The following is a 20,792-nucleotide window of genomic DNA, read 5'->3' on the forward strand; positions in this document are numbered from 1 at the left end:
TAAATGATTTGAAACTTATGTCCACCCAAAACCTTTGCATGTGAATGTTTATAATGGTTTTTTTCAGAATTTCCCCAAACCAGAAGCAACCAAGATATCCTTTAATAAATGAGTAGATTAACAAACTGTGGTACATCCATATAATAGAGTGCTGTTAACTGATAAAGAGTAATGGAGTATTAAGCCCTGTGAAAACATAGATGAATACTTATCAACAATGATGAGATGTTATCTCACCTCTCACCTCATGGTTTGCATATATGAGATACAGTGAGTAAGCTATGCCTATAGGTGAAAAGTAAGGTGTGAAGACTAAAGGCAACCATTGTTCTCAAGCAGAAATGACAGTGTGATGACAGTAGAGTGACATTTCTAAGTTACTGAAGGGAAAAAAAAAACTTCAAAAACTTTTTCATAAGTTCAAAAACAAAGAATCCAGGGGCACTTGGCTGGCTAAGTCAGTAGGGCATGTGACTCTTGATCTCAGGGTTGTGAGTTCAAGCCCCATGTTGGGCATGAAGCCTACTTAATTAAAAAAAAATTAAAACAAAAACAAAGAATTCATAACCACAACTGTTACTGGAAGTCTGACGGACAAACGGATGTGGTAACAGAAATACAGACTTCATGAAGAGCATTGAAAGTGGTAACCACATGGTAAATATGTAAGATATTTTTCTTGCTATTTAAATCTCCCTTAAAGATAACTGGTTATTTAACAAAAATAGTAAGGTGTGGGTATAAAATTAAGATGTATCTTGATAAGTAAACAAACATCAGGAAGAAATAAGACTATACTATTCTAAGTCAGCTGAAGTGGTATTATAAATATCGCTCTAAGGTTGACTATTATTAAAGGTGAATATAAACACCTTGCAGCAACCATTACATACCAAAATAAAACTAGAGTGATAGCTAATAAGCCAACAAAAGAGATAGAAGATAAGTTTTTAAAGATTCAATTAATCCCAAAGAAGGCAGAAAAAGGGAAAAGAGGAGCAAAGATCAAATGGGACAAACTGCAAAATGATAAACTCACACTTAACTGAGTCAAGAATCACACAAAATGTAGACTGTCTAAATACCCCAATGAAGAGATATGGATTTTAAATTGGATAAAAAAGCAGGATTCACCTATATGCTGGCTACAAGAAATGTGCTTTAAATAAAAAGAAACAATTGGGGTAAAAGTTAAAATATACAGAAAGATATGCCATGCTAACACTAATCAAAAGAAGCTGGAGTAGCTCAATAAACATTAGGCAATGTAGAGTTTAGAGCAAACACTACCACCAGGGATTAAAAAAAAAAAAAAGTCATTTCATAACTATAAAGGGGTCAATTCATCAGAAAGAGATAACAATCTCACATTTTTATACACTTAAAAACAGATCTTCCAAATACACAATACAACAGCTAAAAGAATTCCAAGGAGAGACAGATCCACAATTTTACTCAGAGATTTCAATTTCCTTTTCTCAATAACTGATAGAACAGGCAGATGAAAAATCAATATGGATACAGAAGCTTTGCATCACACATATGACACTGTAGGAAATCCATCTTATAGAAGAAGACAGGTTTACCGAATACACTCCTCTCACATACACCTTCCATCCTATCTGAAGCTATATATTCAGAAGTGAGAACCTAGATGAGAGAATAAAAGCTCCACTGCCCATCTCTCTTACACAAAACACTCGTTTTGCAAGGAATTAGTACAAACAGTGTGTAATATACAGAGATCTTATTAAAATGCAGATTCTGAAAAAATAAAGTCTGGCACAAAGCCCAAGACTCTGCATTTCTGACAAGTCCTCCTGGGTGTTCCTAGTGATGTTGACAATACAAAACAATGGGGTGCCCTCGAAATGGCAAGGGACTAGAAGATGGGAATAAAGTGAGTAAAGGAAGCGAGGGTCTCCTTAGTTTTGCCTGCTTCTACAAAGTCAATAACAGATAAAAACATAACACTGTTTCTAGTGATTCTAATGTGGTCAGTCATGGTATACAAAGCATACAATACACCTTATTTCATTTAATCTTCAAAATAACTTTTTGAAGTAAATACTATAATTATCTTAATTTTTAATTTTTCAGAGATGGAACTTGAAGTTTTGAGAGGTCGGTCATTTACACACATCCCAGGGCTATCTAACTAACTACCTGGCTTAGCAAAGCAGAGGTGTTCTAAGCACTAAATGAGCTCCATGAAAATTTTATTTTCCCAACATTTCATCTAAAATCACATAAATTCCAGATTTCTATTTCTTTTGAGTCCTCTCTCCCCTTCCTCACTGGAAAGACCTAAGCATAATCACAAAACTGAGCAGAGAACTTTCTCAAATACCATTAGACAACCAAACTGGCAAGTTATTACTATAAATAGATGCCATTCAACATCTTCTGGCTACTTTTCTGTTGTGTCTAAAAGAGATGTTTAATATTTTCACTTTTAAAGAGTATAATTAATTGATACAAAATTAAAGGCAAGAGAGCTGAAAATGCTAGCGGTTCATGGTGATGGTGATGTCAAATTAGACCTACTTGCACCCAGGTCGCTCCTCAAGCCATGAGGAAATGGTGACCTGCAAAGAGACAAATGGGATGTATACTGATGGTTTCAAGGAGCAAGCAATATTCTGAATCTTCCAAAATGTTTTATAAAGCACATGTACTGTTTTTAAAACCAGGAAAAAATAAGGTAGACATCTATAATTGAATAAGGCATTAATTACCAACTATTCCCTTGGCTCTCCCTAGTTCCTCAAATGCTAGCACTAGTCATAGAGTTGAGGAAAGATTAACAGATACATATTTGTAACTATATCCAGAGGCTAGAAAATTCTAAAAGTGCTGTCCTAGCTAATGATGAAAAAATACAGAAAATCTATGTAGTGAGAAATCAAACACCCTAAAGTTTCTTTGAACAGGTGTCCCGCAGTGAATGCCCGAGAGTCCCTGCAGCTTTGCAGGACAGGTGGTGCTCAGGTGTCTCACATGCTTGGGGGTTATTTCTAAGCACTTTCATCATCTCTAAAAGAGAGGTGGTAATGGTGTTCCCCAGCCACAAAGGAGAAAATAAGTATAAACAAACATATAATGTCTTCCCAACCACTTGACACTTTATGGAAGATACCTGAATTTTCTCAAATTTTTAACTTTACAAGAAACCTACCAAAAACCTGTCCAAAACCAAAATTTAGAATTATTTTATCCTCTAAGTAGGGGTTGGAAACCAATCACAAGGCACTTAAAACACACTTCTTTTGCTGCCTTGAAGGTAGTAGAAGTTCTACTAGTTGTCAGATTAAATATTATGGCACTTTAAAACTGAAAAGGCAGATGAAATTTTCATCTCAACATTAAACCTCTTTCCAGAAAAGAAAGAAATGGGGACAAAGAGGAAAAGATAAATGGTATGTTTTGGCAACAGGGAATGTATTTCTAGTTTTATGGCAAACTGCACCCAACCAAAAAAATCTGTCACTGAAGAATGTAATCACAAATAGTTTTATGAATAGCTGAAACTATTGCCTTGCTTATAATAAGTGAGGCTAAATTTTCAGCATTTTAAACAAATTTTCACATACGTCCATCTAGCAACAATGAAGGCTACATTTCCCCTGGATAGAAGGGTATGGCCAATGTTTTCAATACGATAGTTCAGAAGATCCCATCACGGTGAGAAGTACTAATCTCAGACTATTTAAGAGATGGTATAGAAAATTCATGAAGAAGTTGGGGTAAAAATGAATGGCTATGAAACTTCACCTCTGTTGTAGTTTCTTCACAATCCTTACCATATTTCTTCCTGGCAATCCCCCAAAGAACAGAAGTCCTTGCAAAAATTTCAGTTGCCTCTTGACCTGTTAAGCCAAATAACATTTCTATGCAAAAAATCCTTTTATGCTGTATCAGTTTTATGCTATATCAGTTCTAATATATTTTTAGCAAGTAATTTGGGGCAAGAATACTCTTAAAGCTGTTTCTATACCCTATCTTGCCAGATTGCCAGCCTTGCATTTTGAACTTTGCAAAGTCAGCTCTGGCATAGCAGGTCCACTAAGAGTCCACAGCAAACTGCTGCTGCGAGCTGTCAGAACACAAGAAAAATAGGGGCTCCAAAAGACCAAAAAGTGGCGGTACCTTCGTAGTGGGCACCAAAAAGACCTGAGTCAACTCCCAAAACAATTCTTTGCTTTATTGATGATTTCAAATTTTCCCGCCATCTGATTGACAACATTCACAAAACCATCCACAAATGCTGCAGAAACAAAAGCCGACAGTACACATAGTCCAAAAGGCAAGGTTTTTTTATTTTTGTTTTTTTCCATAAAACCTATCCTTCCCTATTAGTTATGTTACCTCAATGACATGCTCTTGGCCTCCCATCCTGTACCCTTCCCCATCAAGTGACTCATTTTTTTTCACACTGGACATTTCCTAAATGCATACAAAAGCTTAGATACCCAAGAGCATTAATGTAACAGTTTCCACCATTGGTATTATGATCCAAGTTAAGAAACTAAAGGAACAAAATTGTAGAGAATACTTTCAGAGCTAACACTGTGGTCTGATAAATTCAAAGGCACCGAAAAACGTGCATCTCAAGATCAACACTGCAGAAGCAGAATTCTAAATATTCATAAGCAACAAGATCTTTACTAAGAATCATCTCCTCAGTCAAGACAACAAAACTAACCCTAGTCAGGTAGATAGCTATTTGTAATGAACGACGCATTTTGAAGAGAAAACCAGATTATAACATTTAATCCTGAAAGTTTTATTTCGTAAACCTATTTATATGGAGACAGACTCTATATCTAAAAGTGCAGATTTTTTTTAAATTTCCTTCACCATTTGGGGGATGGAAAAGCATCCCTGATTTGTATATTAAAGCACAAGCATCTGTCCTACTGATGATATTCTAGGGAAGCACATTAGCATAAAATTTAACGATGTCAAATAAGTGGATGTGAAATAGGGACTGCGTAAAGACACTATTTCCAAGGCTGACAGAAACATCACTGTTTAGAAATGCAAATGAAACCATTATGTTCAATAATTATATGAAAATATGAACAGTTCAGCATGTTTTCCAGCCCTGATGGCGGTTAATGGGATGTACGCTTATGTAAATAACTACTATTAAAGCTAATGCTGAAAAAAACTAATAAATTCATACTAAAGCAACTGATTTAGTATGCTTTTAAACCCCAGCAGTGCTCACTTATTAGAAAAGAGTGCATTATTATGTTTAGAACTCATTACTGCTACAAGTCACTGCAACTCCATCAATTACCATGCATTAATGAAAATGGGACACATACAAAAAAAAAATTATTGCCTCTCAGCAGTTTTCTTTAAAGACAAAATCTAGGGGTATTACCATCATGGGGCCTTGTGGGGAACTTATCCACACTATAATCTTTATTACTGAAACAGTACTCCCAACATCACCACCCTAGGGTATTTTGATAAGAAGAGCTAACCTGTATGTAAAAATATCAATGTTTTAAAAGACTGATCATTAAACATCAATAAGAAAATTTTTAATACTTAAATTGTGGCACCTGGTCCATTTTTTTAAAGGGAGGTTAAGAGATGAAAATACACAGGGGTAGTCATACCAGTAGAGTGGACAGATGGTTTCATTCCAAGATGCTCTCTGATGAAGCAGATAAATCAGTTCGACATTTATGCCTCAGTGAATTCTGTGGAACTAAGGTATTGGATTTTTAAGAACAAACCTAAAATTTCCTTTTTGGCCACAAGATGGACTTTCTGGCGATATATTAAATATTTAGTACAAGAAATTAAGAAACTGGAAAAGCCTTGTAGTTTAAAATTCAAGTTTAGCTAGCACCTAACAGCAAGTAAATGCTGACAGGGCAGGAATACAAATTTGGAAATGCCTTTGCTCTCACTCTACTTGTGTCAACTTTCAGAATTTATTCTATTTCTTTAACATATGTAATTAGAGTGATCCTTCGTCCTTTTCTAGCATCCAGAAAAACATAAAACACTTTGGTACCTCCTACATGTGAAAAGATTTGCTAACTCTCAGACACAGTCTTGGTATATACAGTGAGCATATGTTTATTTCAACAGTGTAAGAGTCACATCAGTCCAAGCGTTTGTGGTTTCGGCTCTCACATGTTTATTCATCTCCTAAGAAGCTTTTACTACAATTTAGATACAGTATCACTAGGTGGTGGTAGAGTGCTATGACTGTGCTGCTCCAGCAATGAAGTAGAAGTTTTCTCTCAAGAGTCTGATCCAGTAACTCAGGAATAACAACTCATTCATGTAACCATTATTTTGTGAGTACAGACTGAGTACCAGGTATTGTACTAGATTCTCAGTGTACAATAGTGTACAAGACAGGGGCGCCTGGGTGCCTCAGTTGGTTGAGTGTCTGACTCTCGATTTTGGCTCTGGTCATGATCCCAGGGTCATGGGATTGAGTCCCATGCTGGGCGCCACACTAAGCATGGAGCCTGCTTAAGATATTCTCTCTCTCTCTCTCTCTCTCTCTCTCTCTCTTTCTCTCTCCCTCTGACCCTCTCTCCCACTCATGTGCCTCTCTCAAATAAAAAAATAAAAATAGTGCACAAGACAGAAATGATGTCCCATAAGGGAAATAGAAAATAAATAAATATGTGAGACTGTTCGAGTGCTAGGTATAATCAATGCCCATTCACGACTAAAAAAAGACAAAAAACAACCTCTTAGCAAACTAGGAAGAAAACAAAAATTATTCCTTGTGGTAAAAGGCATTTATTAAAAATCTATAGCTAATATCAATCTTAAGGATGAAATATATATTTCCCCCTAAGATATAAAACAAAGCAAGAATGTTCTTGGTCATCACTTCTATTAAATACCTAACCAGAGGTACTGCTATAAAGCAAGAAAAAGAATAAAAGGCATGAAGATTAGAAAGAACTAAAATTGTTTTTATTTGCAGATGGCACATTGTTTGAATTAAAAAACCCTAAGGAATCTGTAAAACAATTATTAAAATGAACAAGTGACAATTTAACAAGGTCAAAGGATACAAAATCGATATACAAAAAGCAATTGTATTTCTAACTCCAACAACTGAAAATTAAAACTAAAACTAAATTGAGTACGAACTTTTCAAAACTAGTGGACTCCTTCATGCTGACTAGAATGCCTACATGAGAGCTGAACTTGGAACATCAAGTTAACAAGTGTGGCTCCCTAAAACGTACGGAGTTGTTGTACCTGTCTAAAATTGCCCAAACTCAGATGTTCTTTTACATGAAAAATAAACAAATACATATCTTGTTTTGATTACCTTACTTTGAATTTTTTAAAAAATGTTTATTCGTCTTTTTGAGAGAGACAGAACGTGAGCGGGGGAGGGACTGAGAGACACACACAGAATCTGAAGGAGGCTCCAGGCTCATAGCTGTCAGCACAGAGCCCAACGCAGGGCTCAAATTCACAAACCGTGAGATCATGATGCTTAACTGAATGAGCCACCCAAGAGCCCCTGGCATTTTAAATTTTTTTAATGTTTATTTATCTTTGAGAGATAGAGAGACAGAGAGCACAAGCAGGGAAGGGTTAGAGAGAGAGGGAGACAGAGAATCTGAAGCAGGCTCCAAGCTCTGAGCTGTCAGCACACAGCCCAACACCGGGCTTGAACCCACCAACTGCAAGATCATGATCTGAGCAGAAGTTGGACACTTAACTGACTGAGCCACCCAGACGCCCCTGGCATTTTCTGTTATAGACAAAAAAGCTTAATACTGACCCAGATTCATAAAACACCCTTAACTACGCTCCATCCAGTCCTAGCCTTTTCAGCTTTGCTTCTGATTTCTTTTCCTTGAGATCTCTCCTATGCCTTGGAGATTCCTTAGCAATTCCTACCTGATTTCTCTTGGCAATAAGCTTTCTTAAAAGTGCTTTAAAATTTTTAAAGGATATTCCCTCATATAGCCAAAAACATTTTGCTTCAAAATATATATCGTCTCTTCAAAAATTAGAAACCTAGTTACTCTCTGGGCAACAGAAGTTTGAATATGGACTCTGAAAGGAAAAAAAAAATCTTCAAATAGAAAATAATATCTGAAATAAAAGATAGTATTTGAAAGATTTGTCAACCATGGCTTTATATCCATTTATGTTGTAAACTTTTTCAGGGCAAGGAAATATTTTTGTAGACCTTATATTTTTATAGAACATTTATAGTTTTGAAAAAAAAATTTTGAAAAAAATTTGCTAAAATATGATCACTTCATGTGGTAAATAGTTCAGATATTATTCACATGTTATATCTGATGAAATTAAGACTTGCAGAGGTTTATCCAAGGCCAAACAACTACTTTAAGGCAAAATTAAGTCAAGATTTCAAGTTGTAGGATTCTAGTGCTCTTTCCAAAATACTACAGTGTTCCTGATATACACATTGAGATAAGTCATATTTGAGACTTCTGGTCTCTAATTAACTGAGAGTTTACAAAAAGGACTTTTCATATGATATTTTTTAAGAAAAAAAGCTGCCATAGGAGCATAAAGCACTTCTCAGCTATCTCAAATTACTATATAGTACCATATGAAGAATATGCTGTGCTATCACCCAATGATTATACTCACCATCATATGGAAACTTCCTCTTATTTCCTTTGCCTCTATAGACTGCTTAACTAGTTCTTGTGCTTTTAACACTGATGCCTTGGAGTTATTAAGGTGAGATAGAGGTGGCTATTTGGCAACTTTTCCCTGCATTAGACTAATAGCTATTCTGTCACCATAGCCATAGGTTCTTTTCTCTATTGTCAAACTGTCTCTATCGCAAATTTTCTCTAGGGCAATTACTATGTCTAACCTTTTGTTTGTTTCAGCTCTTATTTTCTCCTTTTCCTCTGGCCACTTTTCCTGTGTTTATCAGTTTTTGTATGGAAAAAGGTTTTATAGGCTATGGCCCCAAAATAAAATACACATATCATAAAAACTATTTGAAAAACTAACCAACATGGGGCACCTGGGTGGTTCACTCTGTTGAGCATCTGACTCTTGATTTTGGCTCAGGTCATGATCCCAGGGTTGTGGGATTGAGCCCTGTGTCCAGCTCTGTGCTGAGCAAGGAGCCTGCTTAAGATTCATTCTCTCTCTCTCTCTCTCTCTCTCTCTCTCCCCCTGCCTCCCTCCCTTCCCCTCCCCTCCACTGAAGCATGCTCTCTCTAAAGTAAAAAAAAAAAAAAAAAAAAAGTAATTAAAAAAAAAAACCTGATCAACAGGAACACAACAAATATTATCTTTAGATATTTGGATTTTCTAGGCTACATTTATTTAGAAATTCGAGGACTAATTAAGACTGGACACAAAGAACTATTTCTCCATTTGGCTGTGCTCTTCACAAGCCTGAGGATTCAAAAAAATAGATCAACAGATTGGTATTTCTGTATTAGCAAAAGATAATAAAATTGAGAGAAAGCATCAATCCTCACCATCTTATCTATAGGGAGATCTATTTCAGATACTCAGTTAACTTCTGATCATTACATGATTATACAATAATTACTGCTATTACTTCTGAAAACTTAGAGCTGGAAATGCAGAATCTTAGGCATAACTATCAAAATAAAAAAGGAAATGTTACTGTATAAGTCTCTAACCGAAGTGAGGATATTTCCATCTGAATCATTTAAGCATTCATAAATGAAGGCCACACTAAAGAACGCTAAGACACATTTGCTACTCCTTAATAATAAAGTCATTAATTACATTCTTCAAGTCTAAGGCAATTACTAACTGTAGTATGGCAAATGGATCTAGCTGAAGAGATTACGTCAGAATAGCCCTTCAAAGATCAGTAATGTAAAAGACTAAACAAAATAATGAACTCTTCCAAATAATAATAATTATGAGATTGATTTACTGAAAGTCTATTCTTCATTCAAGAACTACTGAAACTTCCCAAAGTAATTTTAAATGATGCTAGATTTAGTACTATTCATCCAGTGCAGAACTATCACCGAAAAAACTTTTTTAATTAAAGAGATGTAAATACATATATTTGTATTTATATTTGTATATTTGTATGTATATTTATATTTATACATATATTTGTATATTTGTATATTGTATTTCAGTCCGCTGAGCTTATTTACCTGTGGGCATCAAAAACAAATGAATCCCTTAGTCTCAAGGGCAGCTTTCAAGCCCCAGTACACACTTGTTTGAATCATAGTGTTACTCACTATAAAGCAACAAAGCAGTTGCTCTCCAGGGTCCTAAGGCTCCACATCTGGAGCCTTCAACATGCCAAGGAAATAAAAACACTATCAAAATCTAACTGGGAAAGTAAAGCTTTTGTTTCATTATAAAATTGGTACACTACAGATACTAAAAGGATCTCAGACAATAATAAGGTAAAGAAATCCCTAAAAGCAAATATCATTAAAAAATAATACAAAATAATATTTTAAAAATTATTTTTCAAAGTGCATTAACGCCCAACCAGGGGAATAAAAATAAGGGAGAATGATTAGAGAATGATATCTGAAAACATAATAATGTTTAGAAACACTACTCTTGTACAGATACACTGAAAGGCCTTTTCACCTTATACTTTATAGAATAAAGAATAAAATTAACAGAGAACTAAGTACATGTTAAATACTGTCTAAATCTGCTTAGGCTGGAATGACAAAATATCACAAACTAAGTGGCTTAAACAATAGAGCTTTACTTTCTCACAGTTTGAGAGCCTGGCAAGTCCAATAAGGCCCTGCAGGGTTTGGTTTTTGGTGACAGCTCTCTTCTTGGCCACCTTCTTGCTGTATCCTCATAAGGTGCAGGGTGGGGGTGAGGGGGCCAGAGAGAAAGAGAGAGATCTCTCCTCCTCTTCTTATAAGGCCATAGTCCTATTGGATTAGGCCTGACCCGTATGACCTCATTTAACTTTAATTACCTCCTAAAAACCCCATCTCCAGACACAGTCCCATTGATGGGGTTAGGACTTACATATATGAATGTTGGAGGGACACAATTCTGTCCACAGCTAATACTAAAATATATACATACATAAACAAATGAACCTTGCTAAACCCAGAATAGAGGGCAAAGAGACTGAAAAGCACAATCTCATATCTCAATACCCCAAAGCATGTAAATTTAGCAACTGGATAAATTTATCAGAATTTAAGATTTGTTTCATTTTCACAGAACTAAAAATCAGAAAAGGTACTATAAGATGGAAAGCAGGTCTTAATCATTTGCTGGCACATTTGTTTTGACACATAAATATGCTCAAAATTCTCTTCCAGCCTTAAAACAAACTAAAAAACATTCCTTCAAATTTAGATACCCCTTTGGCTGGACAACATCTCCTTTTATTCACAACTTTTACTTTCTCACCCCTACTCAGACTTAAGTCTTAGACTTAAAGTCATTGTAAAGTGCCTGATTCCCATAAAATGCCATTGAAATGCTCCTGCGTTCAATGACTTGTATAAAGACACAAAGGTATAAAGTAGCTGATCCAAGACTCTGATGTAAGCTTTCTTATTCAAAATCCAGTAGCACTGCAAGAACACCACAGTTGCTCAAAGAAGGATAAGATACACAAGTTAGGGCAGTTAGTACAGGTAGGAATTCTTAAAGAATTCTAAAAGCCAAATACTATTAAAAAATTGTCAGAGAAAATGTCTTAAAGAGTTATTGAAGAAGAATCTGACTAAAAGGAACAATGACACAGAAATAGAAATAACTGAAATAAAGAAAAAAAAAAAACCCAATGAGGCTTTCCTAATATGTATGGACCACACAAGGAAGGGAGTCATAAAAATGAAGGTCACATATATTATGTGATATCAGTAACTGAGTGTTTAAACGTTAAAATTAAGAGCGTGCCTTTGATACTTTGGGCCATAAGAAGCCATGGAAAGGGATTTGAAGGCAAGTGATGCAATAAAAATAGTCCTTAAGAAAGACTAGCCCAGCAGCCATGATGGGATGAAGTTAGGTAAAGGGCTGGAGAACAGAGACAGAGATGAAAGGATACTATAGAGTAATGGAGGAGGCACGCAGTGAAGCGTTCAAAACAACAGCAAAAAACAATGGGCTCAGAATTTCAGAAGGAAATGATAAAGGCTTGGTGACTGAACAGAAAAACCAAGACACAAGAAAATCTCAGGAACATTCTACATTTCTGGATTTCTGGATAATTTTAGGTTAAGTACCAAAAAACAAAAAAAAAATTTAACCAACTTTGAAGAGCAAAGCACTGTAAAATGTATTACAAATTTTTGTAAAACTGTGCTTTAACTGCAAAGCAGGCTAGAAAAACAAGGTTTATTGATATTTGTATCATTCATTGCTGCAGAAATGATTTGGTGTAAGGGAAAGCCACGGGATGCCAAAAGATTTCACTCATAACTGCAATGGGCTGTTTCAATTACCTCTCCAGACCAGTATCTTTACCTGTAAAATGAGAATAAGAGTATCTGCCTCACCTAACTGTGTTATTGTAAAGATTAAAAAGTATACAAGAAAGTGCTCTGTAAATAGGAAACCAATATATAAAAGTTAGAGGTCTTACTAAAAGAAGTACTAGAAGTACTAAAAAGTAACAGGGGATAAAAGTAATTTAATGTTATTGTTTCGATGCCTCAGGATCATCACTATGAATGTTAACTACTGCCCTGCACTTAATTTATGAAGGCCTTGCGATATATCGAGGTGGAAAGAGTTCTGGACTGATACGCATTTTCAGTTCTTAGGTGGTTTTTAATAGTTTTCCCGTGGAGTCCCCTGTCAGCTTAAAGATTCTCACTGTAGCTCCAAACCTTACTTCTAATTTTCTGCTTTTAATCTGCACTGGACTTATAAACTAGACACCAGATAATGAGTTTATTATTATCCACATGACAGCTCATACAAGAGAAGTGCATACAAAGGGGACCACAGCAGGTGAGGAGTACTTATTATTTTTATTCTTGGATGAGTTCCAGACAAGTAAAGTGTAAATACAACTCACTACCACACAGTAACTTAACACCTAAAGGCTTACTGGAATGAAATTTAAATATATGGATAAAGTTTTATAAATTTTAAACATTCTGTAAACATTTATCCTCAATTCCTCTCTGTAGTCTACATTAATATCCAAGTATTTTTAAGAGAACAAAATAATCTTTAAGAGCAGTTTAGGCAACAACAATGCTAGTAATAATCAGTTCTTTCCTTAAGCATGCTTATTTTTCTATAATACAAATAGAAAGAGTTATTTAATCTGTTATCATGATTTTAATGACATTCCAGGGCAATATACAATAATAATGGTCCAAAACCTGTTAACTTTATACAGCATCAGGGAGAAAATAAAATGGCCTCAAGAAGCACAACTTCCACAGTATTAGAGATAATTATTAGATTAGTAAAATAATACTGTCTAGGAATTGTTAACTTGAATACACTGACTTTATCCAAGTACACAGAATATATTCTGTCATCAGAGAATTCAATTTGTAAACATAAAAAACAAAAACCCACAACTTATTGAAAACAGAAAGGCCAAGATTCACCAGAGCTGATAAGGTGTATGGCAATGTACTTTAGCTGTATTTGTATATGACACTACCAAACACCAGCACCCCCTCCTCTGCTATAATCCTCATTTTAAGGTTAGAATTTTTATCCTCCCAAAACCATTTCTAAGACTAAAGCATCTTCTGTCTTCTCTTATAATGGGCCAGAAAAGTCAATTTGAAAGGAGAAACTTATCTTTCTTTTGAAACGTATTTCCTTTCTCATGAAACTTCTTTCTACTATCCTTCCCTACCCTCCCTACCCACCCAACAGCACTGCACCCAGATCTAGGATAGAGCTTCCTACAGTACATTTCCTATCCTTGGCAAAATCCAACAGATCACCATGGCAGATCATGCTAGTCTGGCTCCTGTAGCGGAGATGTATAATTAAATAGGAAGCTTTGGGTACCTCTCAAGTATTACCATTATTCAAACCAGCGATTTCTTTTTAAATAATTAGATAAAATTCTTATGAATTTTCTCCAATCTATTTTCAGCGCACACATACTAAGACCCTTGGTTCATTCTAAAACATTCCTCAAAAAAGTTAAGGTTAGTTATTTAAAAATCTTTTTTCCTACAGGATGCCTGGGTAGCTCAGTCGGTTGGGCATCCAACTGCGACTCAGGTCGAGATCTCATGGTTTGTGGATTTGAGCTCTATGTCAGGCTCTGTGCTGACAGCTCAGAGCCTGTCGCCTGCTTGGGATTCTGTCTCCCTCTCTCTCTGCCCTTCCCCCACTCGCTTGCGCACACGCGCTCTCTCTCTAAAATAAACATTAAAAAAAAAGTTAAAAAAAATTACTTCTTCCTAGAGCAAGGTTTCTAAAATGATCACCCATGCAATGGGCTCAAGGATCTGAGCTATAAAGACCTCTAAAGACCTCTTCAATTTACTAAGTCCTAATCGGAGAGATAACGGTAACAGGTCAGGAAGAGAAAAAAATTTCTGTCTGGTTTCTGGGAGAGGAAAATCAAACCTGGTTTCCTCCCAATGAGGACCCGACAGGTCTAAGTGGTACAGAGACATTACATCTTTCACAGACATTAGAAGATAAAGGAGAGAACAAATCACTGTCACTCTGCTAATAGGCCTCGAAACAGCCTAGACACTTGCATAACCTGATGAAAGCCATCAGAACCTCAGTGAAGAAGGACAAAGAAATGAGAAAGCATTATTAGCTATGCACATATTATAGAAGGAAACAGAGACTCAGAACTGAGTTCAGTAGCTTTCCCAAGGTCAGACAGCTAACCAACACTAAAGCAGGATTTTGTCTCTAAAGCCACTGTGCTTTCTTCTCTATCACTTCCCTCGCTACACCAGTTAAAACAGCAAACATCAGATTTGACTTTCCTTCTGTAAGCTTTTGATATCATCCTGACCTGAGACATATGTTCTGAAAATATAATTAGCTCAGATATTAATCAACTTTTCTAATGCCTACATTCTCTATGTCTTATACTATTATGTGTTAACATGCGTCAGAACTATTCCTACCGGACATATTTCTCTCTGAATTTCAGATTTATCTCTCCCTTCATACCCATTTAGTGAGGCAGGAATCTACTAGGTTCATCAGGCTGCTTGACTTTGTAAATGGCATATTCATTTACACAGATAAGTTCTCAGGAAATAAGCTTTGTTCAAAGACTAAAAATTACAAAAATTTTTATGTTTTAGTAATAAATTCTCTATTTACTATAAGAGCAAATCCTTCAAAAGCCTGGTCCAAATGCAAACAATGTAAAATATCTTTTCTCTTTTTCACTAAGGGTCTGTGTTCATATAATGCCATAAATCAAGTTATTAGAACTTTTAAGACAAAAGCCCTATAAATTTAGTAGAACACATTTTAAAATTCCAAAAATAAGAATTCATATAGTTCCTAACACAGAAACAGACTGCAAAATGATCTAAAATTATATGATTTCATGTATATGAAAGAGTCTGAATTATTCATGTATGATAGGTAAATGTATCTGTAGTTAAAGTTATATTGTTTTAAGTTATAACCTTGTTTTATGTTTCTAAGTTTCATAGGGTTTTATGTACTGTAAAATTGTCCATATTAACCTTTGACAGGTTTATGCTGGTAAAGGAGATTTGGCACCTGAGCAATCTACTTGGAATAAAAACCATGGGTGTCGCTGTTTTTAAATCATATCTTCCCAAGTTAGTCAGTCAGAGAAAGACAAAAATCATATGACTTCACTCATATGAGGACTTTAAGAGACAAACAGATGAACATAAGGGAAGGGAAACAAAAATAATATAAAAACAGGGAGGGGGACAAAACAGAAGAGACTCATAAATATGGAGAACAAACTGAGGGTTACTGGAGGGGTTGTGGGAGGGGGGACGGGCTAAATGGGTAAGGGGCACTAAGGAATCTACTCCTGAAATCATTATTGCACCAAATGCTAACTAATTTGGATGTAAATTATAAAAAATAAAAAATAAAAAAATTTTAAAAACAAAGAGTATTAGTAAATAACATAAAACCTCAGGATATATGAAGGTCAAAACTTTCAAGGTCTTAAATTATCTCAACTTTTCATACTGAATTACCATGTATATGATGTTTCCTGTAATTCTTCCATCAATTTGTATTAAAACAAAACAAAACAAAACAAAACAATCATGTCTTCCTTTCTCCCTTCTTTGACAACTACAAATACCACCTTATCTTTTGGTGATTCAAAAAATCTTAAACCAATTATATTAACTAAACCATTCTGATTTTTGATAATGGTCTAACATTTGCTCCAATCTTCATTCGCAATAATAAATGCTCAAGTCAAATCCTTTTTATAGATCCAACTATGACATCTGTCTAAGTCTTGGACTTATTTACATGCCTTTTCCTTTCCTTTTTAGGTTATCAGACAGATCAGAGGTCAGCAAAAAAATTTTTTAGGTTTATTTATTTATTTTGAGAGAAAGAGAGTGAGCAGGGGAGGGGCAGAGAAAGAGGGAGAGAAAGAGAATTCCTAGCAGTCTCTGCACTGACACTGGGCTCAAACTCAGCAACCCCAAGATCATGACCTGGGCTGAAGTCAAGAGTCAGACACTCAACCGACTGAGCTACCCAGGTGCCCCAGCAAGCTTTTCTGTAGAGAACCAGAAATAAATATTTTAGGCTATGCGGGCCACAGGGTCTTCGTTGCACCCACCCAGCTTGCAGCTGGAGCCGTAAGAGCAGCCATACATAATACATAAATGAATGGGCAGGGCTGGATTTAGCTGGCACCTACTGGATTTGGCCCATGGCAGTAGTTAACTGACCCCTGAGCTAAGTCATGGGAAAAATAGGACATATTGTGCTACTACAATCACCTGAGGTATCTTACTACTTAGGCTGACGAAAAAAAAACACTCATAGCCATGCTGAGTTTAGACTTAAGCACTAAATTAATCTTGATCCAAAGAGTGCTAAAATATAATAGTCCACCAAAATTAGATTTTACTTTTCAGAAAGCCACACATTTGGTTAAGCATATTACCAGATAAATGAGGCCCTAACTGAGGTCAGGCTTTCAAACCTTCTCACCTTGATTCCCTTTCTCACCTTATTTCCCCAACTCACCCCAATTCCACTGGACACAATACTGATTTTGTTGTTGTTGTTGTTCCAGGAAGGCCAAGGCATCATCATCTCCCCCCTACTAGATATAAAGTGGTTTCTGTTTCCCTTATTCCGTTACCAGATAGAGTTGAAGGCTGACTTCATGCCCAATTCCCCTTCTCCCTTGCTGCCTTTCACTCTATAAACTGGACAGGTTAAATGCTTACTTTCTCAGCCCTTCTCGCAGCTTAGCATGGCCATATAATAAAGTTCAGGACAATAAATATCTCATGAAAGACTGCCGGTGGTGGGGGCGGGAGGGAGGGGAGGTGAGGGGGCACCAGGGGCAGTACCCTGAGAAAGATTTTACATTTTTTTAAAAAAGGAGCTGGAGTCACAACTGCCAGAATTCCTTCCTCCTCACTTTCTCCCTGCCTTAGAGCAACTCTGATATCTGGAATTAGAGCAAACATTCTACAAGCTGACATTCTGCAACCATTAGAAGAAGCTAAGAGAACTGTAGAGATCCAGTGCTGAAAATTTTAAGCCACTGAAACAATGCCAGAAGCCACTTATCTCCAGAGTGGTTACATGGGAAAAAACAGACCCTGTAAAGTGAATTTTTGTTACAAATGAAAATATTCCTAATCTACCTTTTCTTGGAAGTCCTGAGTCACTACTCCTTGCAAGAAGTGAAGGACCCAAAGTGGCTGAGCACAGTTTGTTATAAATTCTGACCAAATGGCACTAACTTTAACCAGGGAGAGAAAAGTAGCAGGAGGAAAATCACAAAAGAGGGTCGAGCCTGAGTTGACAGCCTAGGTACAATAAAGTCAATGAAGGCAAAGAAAAGAGAAAAGCCAAGATGATTATGCAAATGCTAAAGAAACAGAAAATAAATAACTGGAAAAAGTATACCACTAGATTGTGGGGAAATAAACTTAAAAATGCTCTACTCAGCAAATCAAATCTGATAATTCTGATTAATTTCTAATGATGTATTCCCACTGTTAGAAGAACAGAAGTTAAGAACTCAGCTTTTACAGTTACATTTTTATGCTTTTCCCCCAGTGAATTAATTTATCTTCACACTTCTATTTCCCTGCTATTCACAAGGGTACAGTTACTGTCCATATATGATTATTTTTGACACTTGAAGAGTCTTTGAAATAATTATTAATGATCAAGTTACTGATGATATTGACAGGAAGGACACTGGTCCCTTCAAGTAGTCATATACTAGGTTAGCTGGCTGATCCATCAGCCTAGTTTTAGGGACAGTCACTTCTCTTATATATCAACGCCACTGCAAAAACACCTAAAGATAAGTAATTCCACCCAGTCGAAAGAAACTTCAGAAATATGCTTATTTTAACTCACATATTCCCTAAAGTACAATTCTTAAGTTGAAAGTTATTTTAGTATCTTACAAATAATGCAGTATTTATATTACACACACACACACACACACACACACACACACACACACACACATACACACACACACACACACACACACACCTCTCTCTAGTTCTAGACCCGATAGTCTTCTCCTCCATGAGAATTTTGGTGATGTTATGCTATAGTGTAAACACCTATCAATTATAACACCTACAAATTACAATGGATTTTTTTATCATTATTTATTATTTTTATGATTTCAGAGTAGAATTCCTTAGGGCTGCCAAAGCTTTAGCTGGAAAGAATACCAAACACAAAGAGGTTTCAGGCTCAACTGCAGTAGTGGAACAGAATTTAGGAAAGTTCCAACACTACATTTTAAAGCCCAAACATCTTATTGTCTTTTTTAGTTGACAAATCTGTGCTCCGCAGTGTAACAGCAGCAGCAGAACAGCTGGGTGGCCGTATCAAGCACAAAGGAAGCAACAGCACATGCTGTTAAGTGTCATTTTGATTGCCTAAAAATGGCAGCCCATGCAGATTTATTCCCTGTTATAAATTAGAACAATTATTTCTCTGGAGTTTTACGTTTTCTTCATGAAAGAGTCAAACTCTCTGCACATTAAAAAAGAGGACTTTCAAAAAGGATATCTTCCCTTTCTTTGATGATCAGTTCATTCTGTTCCTCCAACTGCCTGATCTTCTTCTCAAATGATTCCTGCTCAGCTCGGAGTCGTTCTTCTGTCACTTCCTTTTCTTCACTTACTCTGAAAGAAATACAAAAATGGAAAGAAAATGCCTGTGAGGATGAGATAAAATATGTGCATATAGCTGTCATTTACCAAAACTAGATTTCTTCCAGAAGTGTGCTGATTTCTTCAGGGATACTCTTCAGGGATACTCTTCAGTATCTTCAGGGATACTCTTTGCTTTTTCTTTTTTGTTTTTTTAAATTAACCTTTCATGAGGCAATCGTGCATACCTTTGTAATAAAATATGAACATGATTTTTTATATCAAAAATGTTCCCAGTCATCAGAAGTATCTTAAATGTGGAAAGTCCTAAATAGAAAATAGGCTCCCAGTTGCAACCAGGACAGAAAAATATTCAATTTTTAAAACACAGTTTCATTTCTTATCAAAACAGGCACAATCACTTTATTTTGATTCGGATCTTTTTAATATTTTTATATAAATCCTGTCAATGAAATAAACAATCTATATATCTCTTAAACACTTCATTAAATATACATAGGCAATTTTACTCTTTTCCTTGGAACTGATACCTTGCATTCCTCAGTAGCATATAAATAAGTAGACTGGAATAAAAAGAGGGTATTAACTTAAAAAAAAGGTTTACATTACAATTATTCTTAGTACAAAAAGAATTAAAAAGTGTTAAAAAAAAAACTGACCAAAAAAAATCTGTATCCTTAATGTTTAACTGAAAAGTATTCCAACTCAATGCTACCAGAAAGAGGTGATGGTTTCTGACAAGAGCAGAGGGAGGAAATCATTTAAAAACCCCAATTAATCAGCAACAACATTAAAACTTATCTTAGTTTTTTTTTAATGTTTGTTTATTTTTGAGAGAGAGAGAGAGAGAGAGAGAGAGAGAAACAGAGCAGGAGTGGCATAGGGGCAGAGGGAAAGAGAGAGACACAGAATCTGAAGTGGGCTCCAGGCTTTGAGCTGTCAGCACAGAGCTCGAGCACAGGGCTCGCACCCACAAACCTTGAGATCATGACCTGAGCAGAAGTTGGATGCTTAACCGACTGAGCCACCCAGGAACCGCCCCCACCCCCTTTTTAAAAAAATTTTTTTAAATGTTTATTCATTTTTGAGAGAGACACACACAGCAGGTGTGGGGGAGGGGCAGTGAAAACTTATCTTAAAACGACAGCCCTAATTTTCATGTTACTCTGTGCACAGAGATGTTAGCCCTGAGTTCTGCTACTGGTGCTTATTCCTCCAAAACATTTATCCTACAAGATCATACAGCAATATGTGTAAGTGAGATCCACAGGGATTCCTTTGAGCTCCTAAATTTACTTCCTTCTAGACCCCTGCTCTACTTGAAATCAATGAGATAACAGAATGAAAATTAGAATTTTGAATGTTTGAGTTGATTGCATCTCATCTTTGAATAATTTGTGTGAAAGTGCACGACACACAATAGTGTACAAAAAAATAGGTTTATTTCTTTTTCCTCATCATGACATTAAAATCATTTTCCCAACTCCTATTATT

General features: G+C 35.9%; 1 protein-coding gene across 2 annotated transcripts in view; it reads right to left on the reverse strand.

Annotated features, from left to right (window-relative positions):
* The window catches only part of KIAA1328 (KIAA1328 ortholog), a 342,210-nt gene that overhangs the window by 276,971 nt on the left and 44,447 nt on the right, over positions 1 to 20,792 (reverse strand). For both annotated transcript variants that reach the window (XM_047086945.1, XM_047086944.1), the window contains exon 5: positions 19,195 to 19,310. In XM_047086945.1, coding sequence (XP_046942901.1) covers positions 19,195 to 19,310 — 116 coding nt within the window. The remainder of the gene's footprint in view (positions 1 to 19,194; positions 19,311 to 20,792) is intronic.

Source organism: Lynx rufus, unplaced genomic scaffold (assembly GCF_022079265.1).
Source record: "Lynx rufus isolate CCGP_SWC_20201006 ecotype Redwood Valley unplaced genomic scaffold, mLynRuf1.p SCAF_22, whole genome shotgun sequence".
NCBI classification, from domain to species: domain Eukaryota; kingdom Metazoa; phylum Chordata; class Mammalia; order Carnivora; family Felidae; genus Lynx; species Lynx rufus.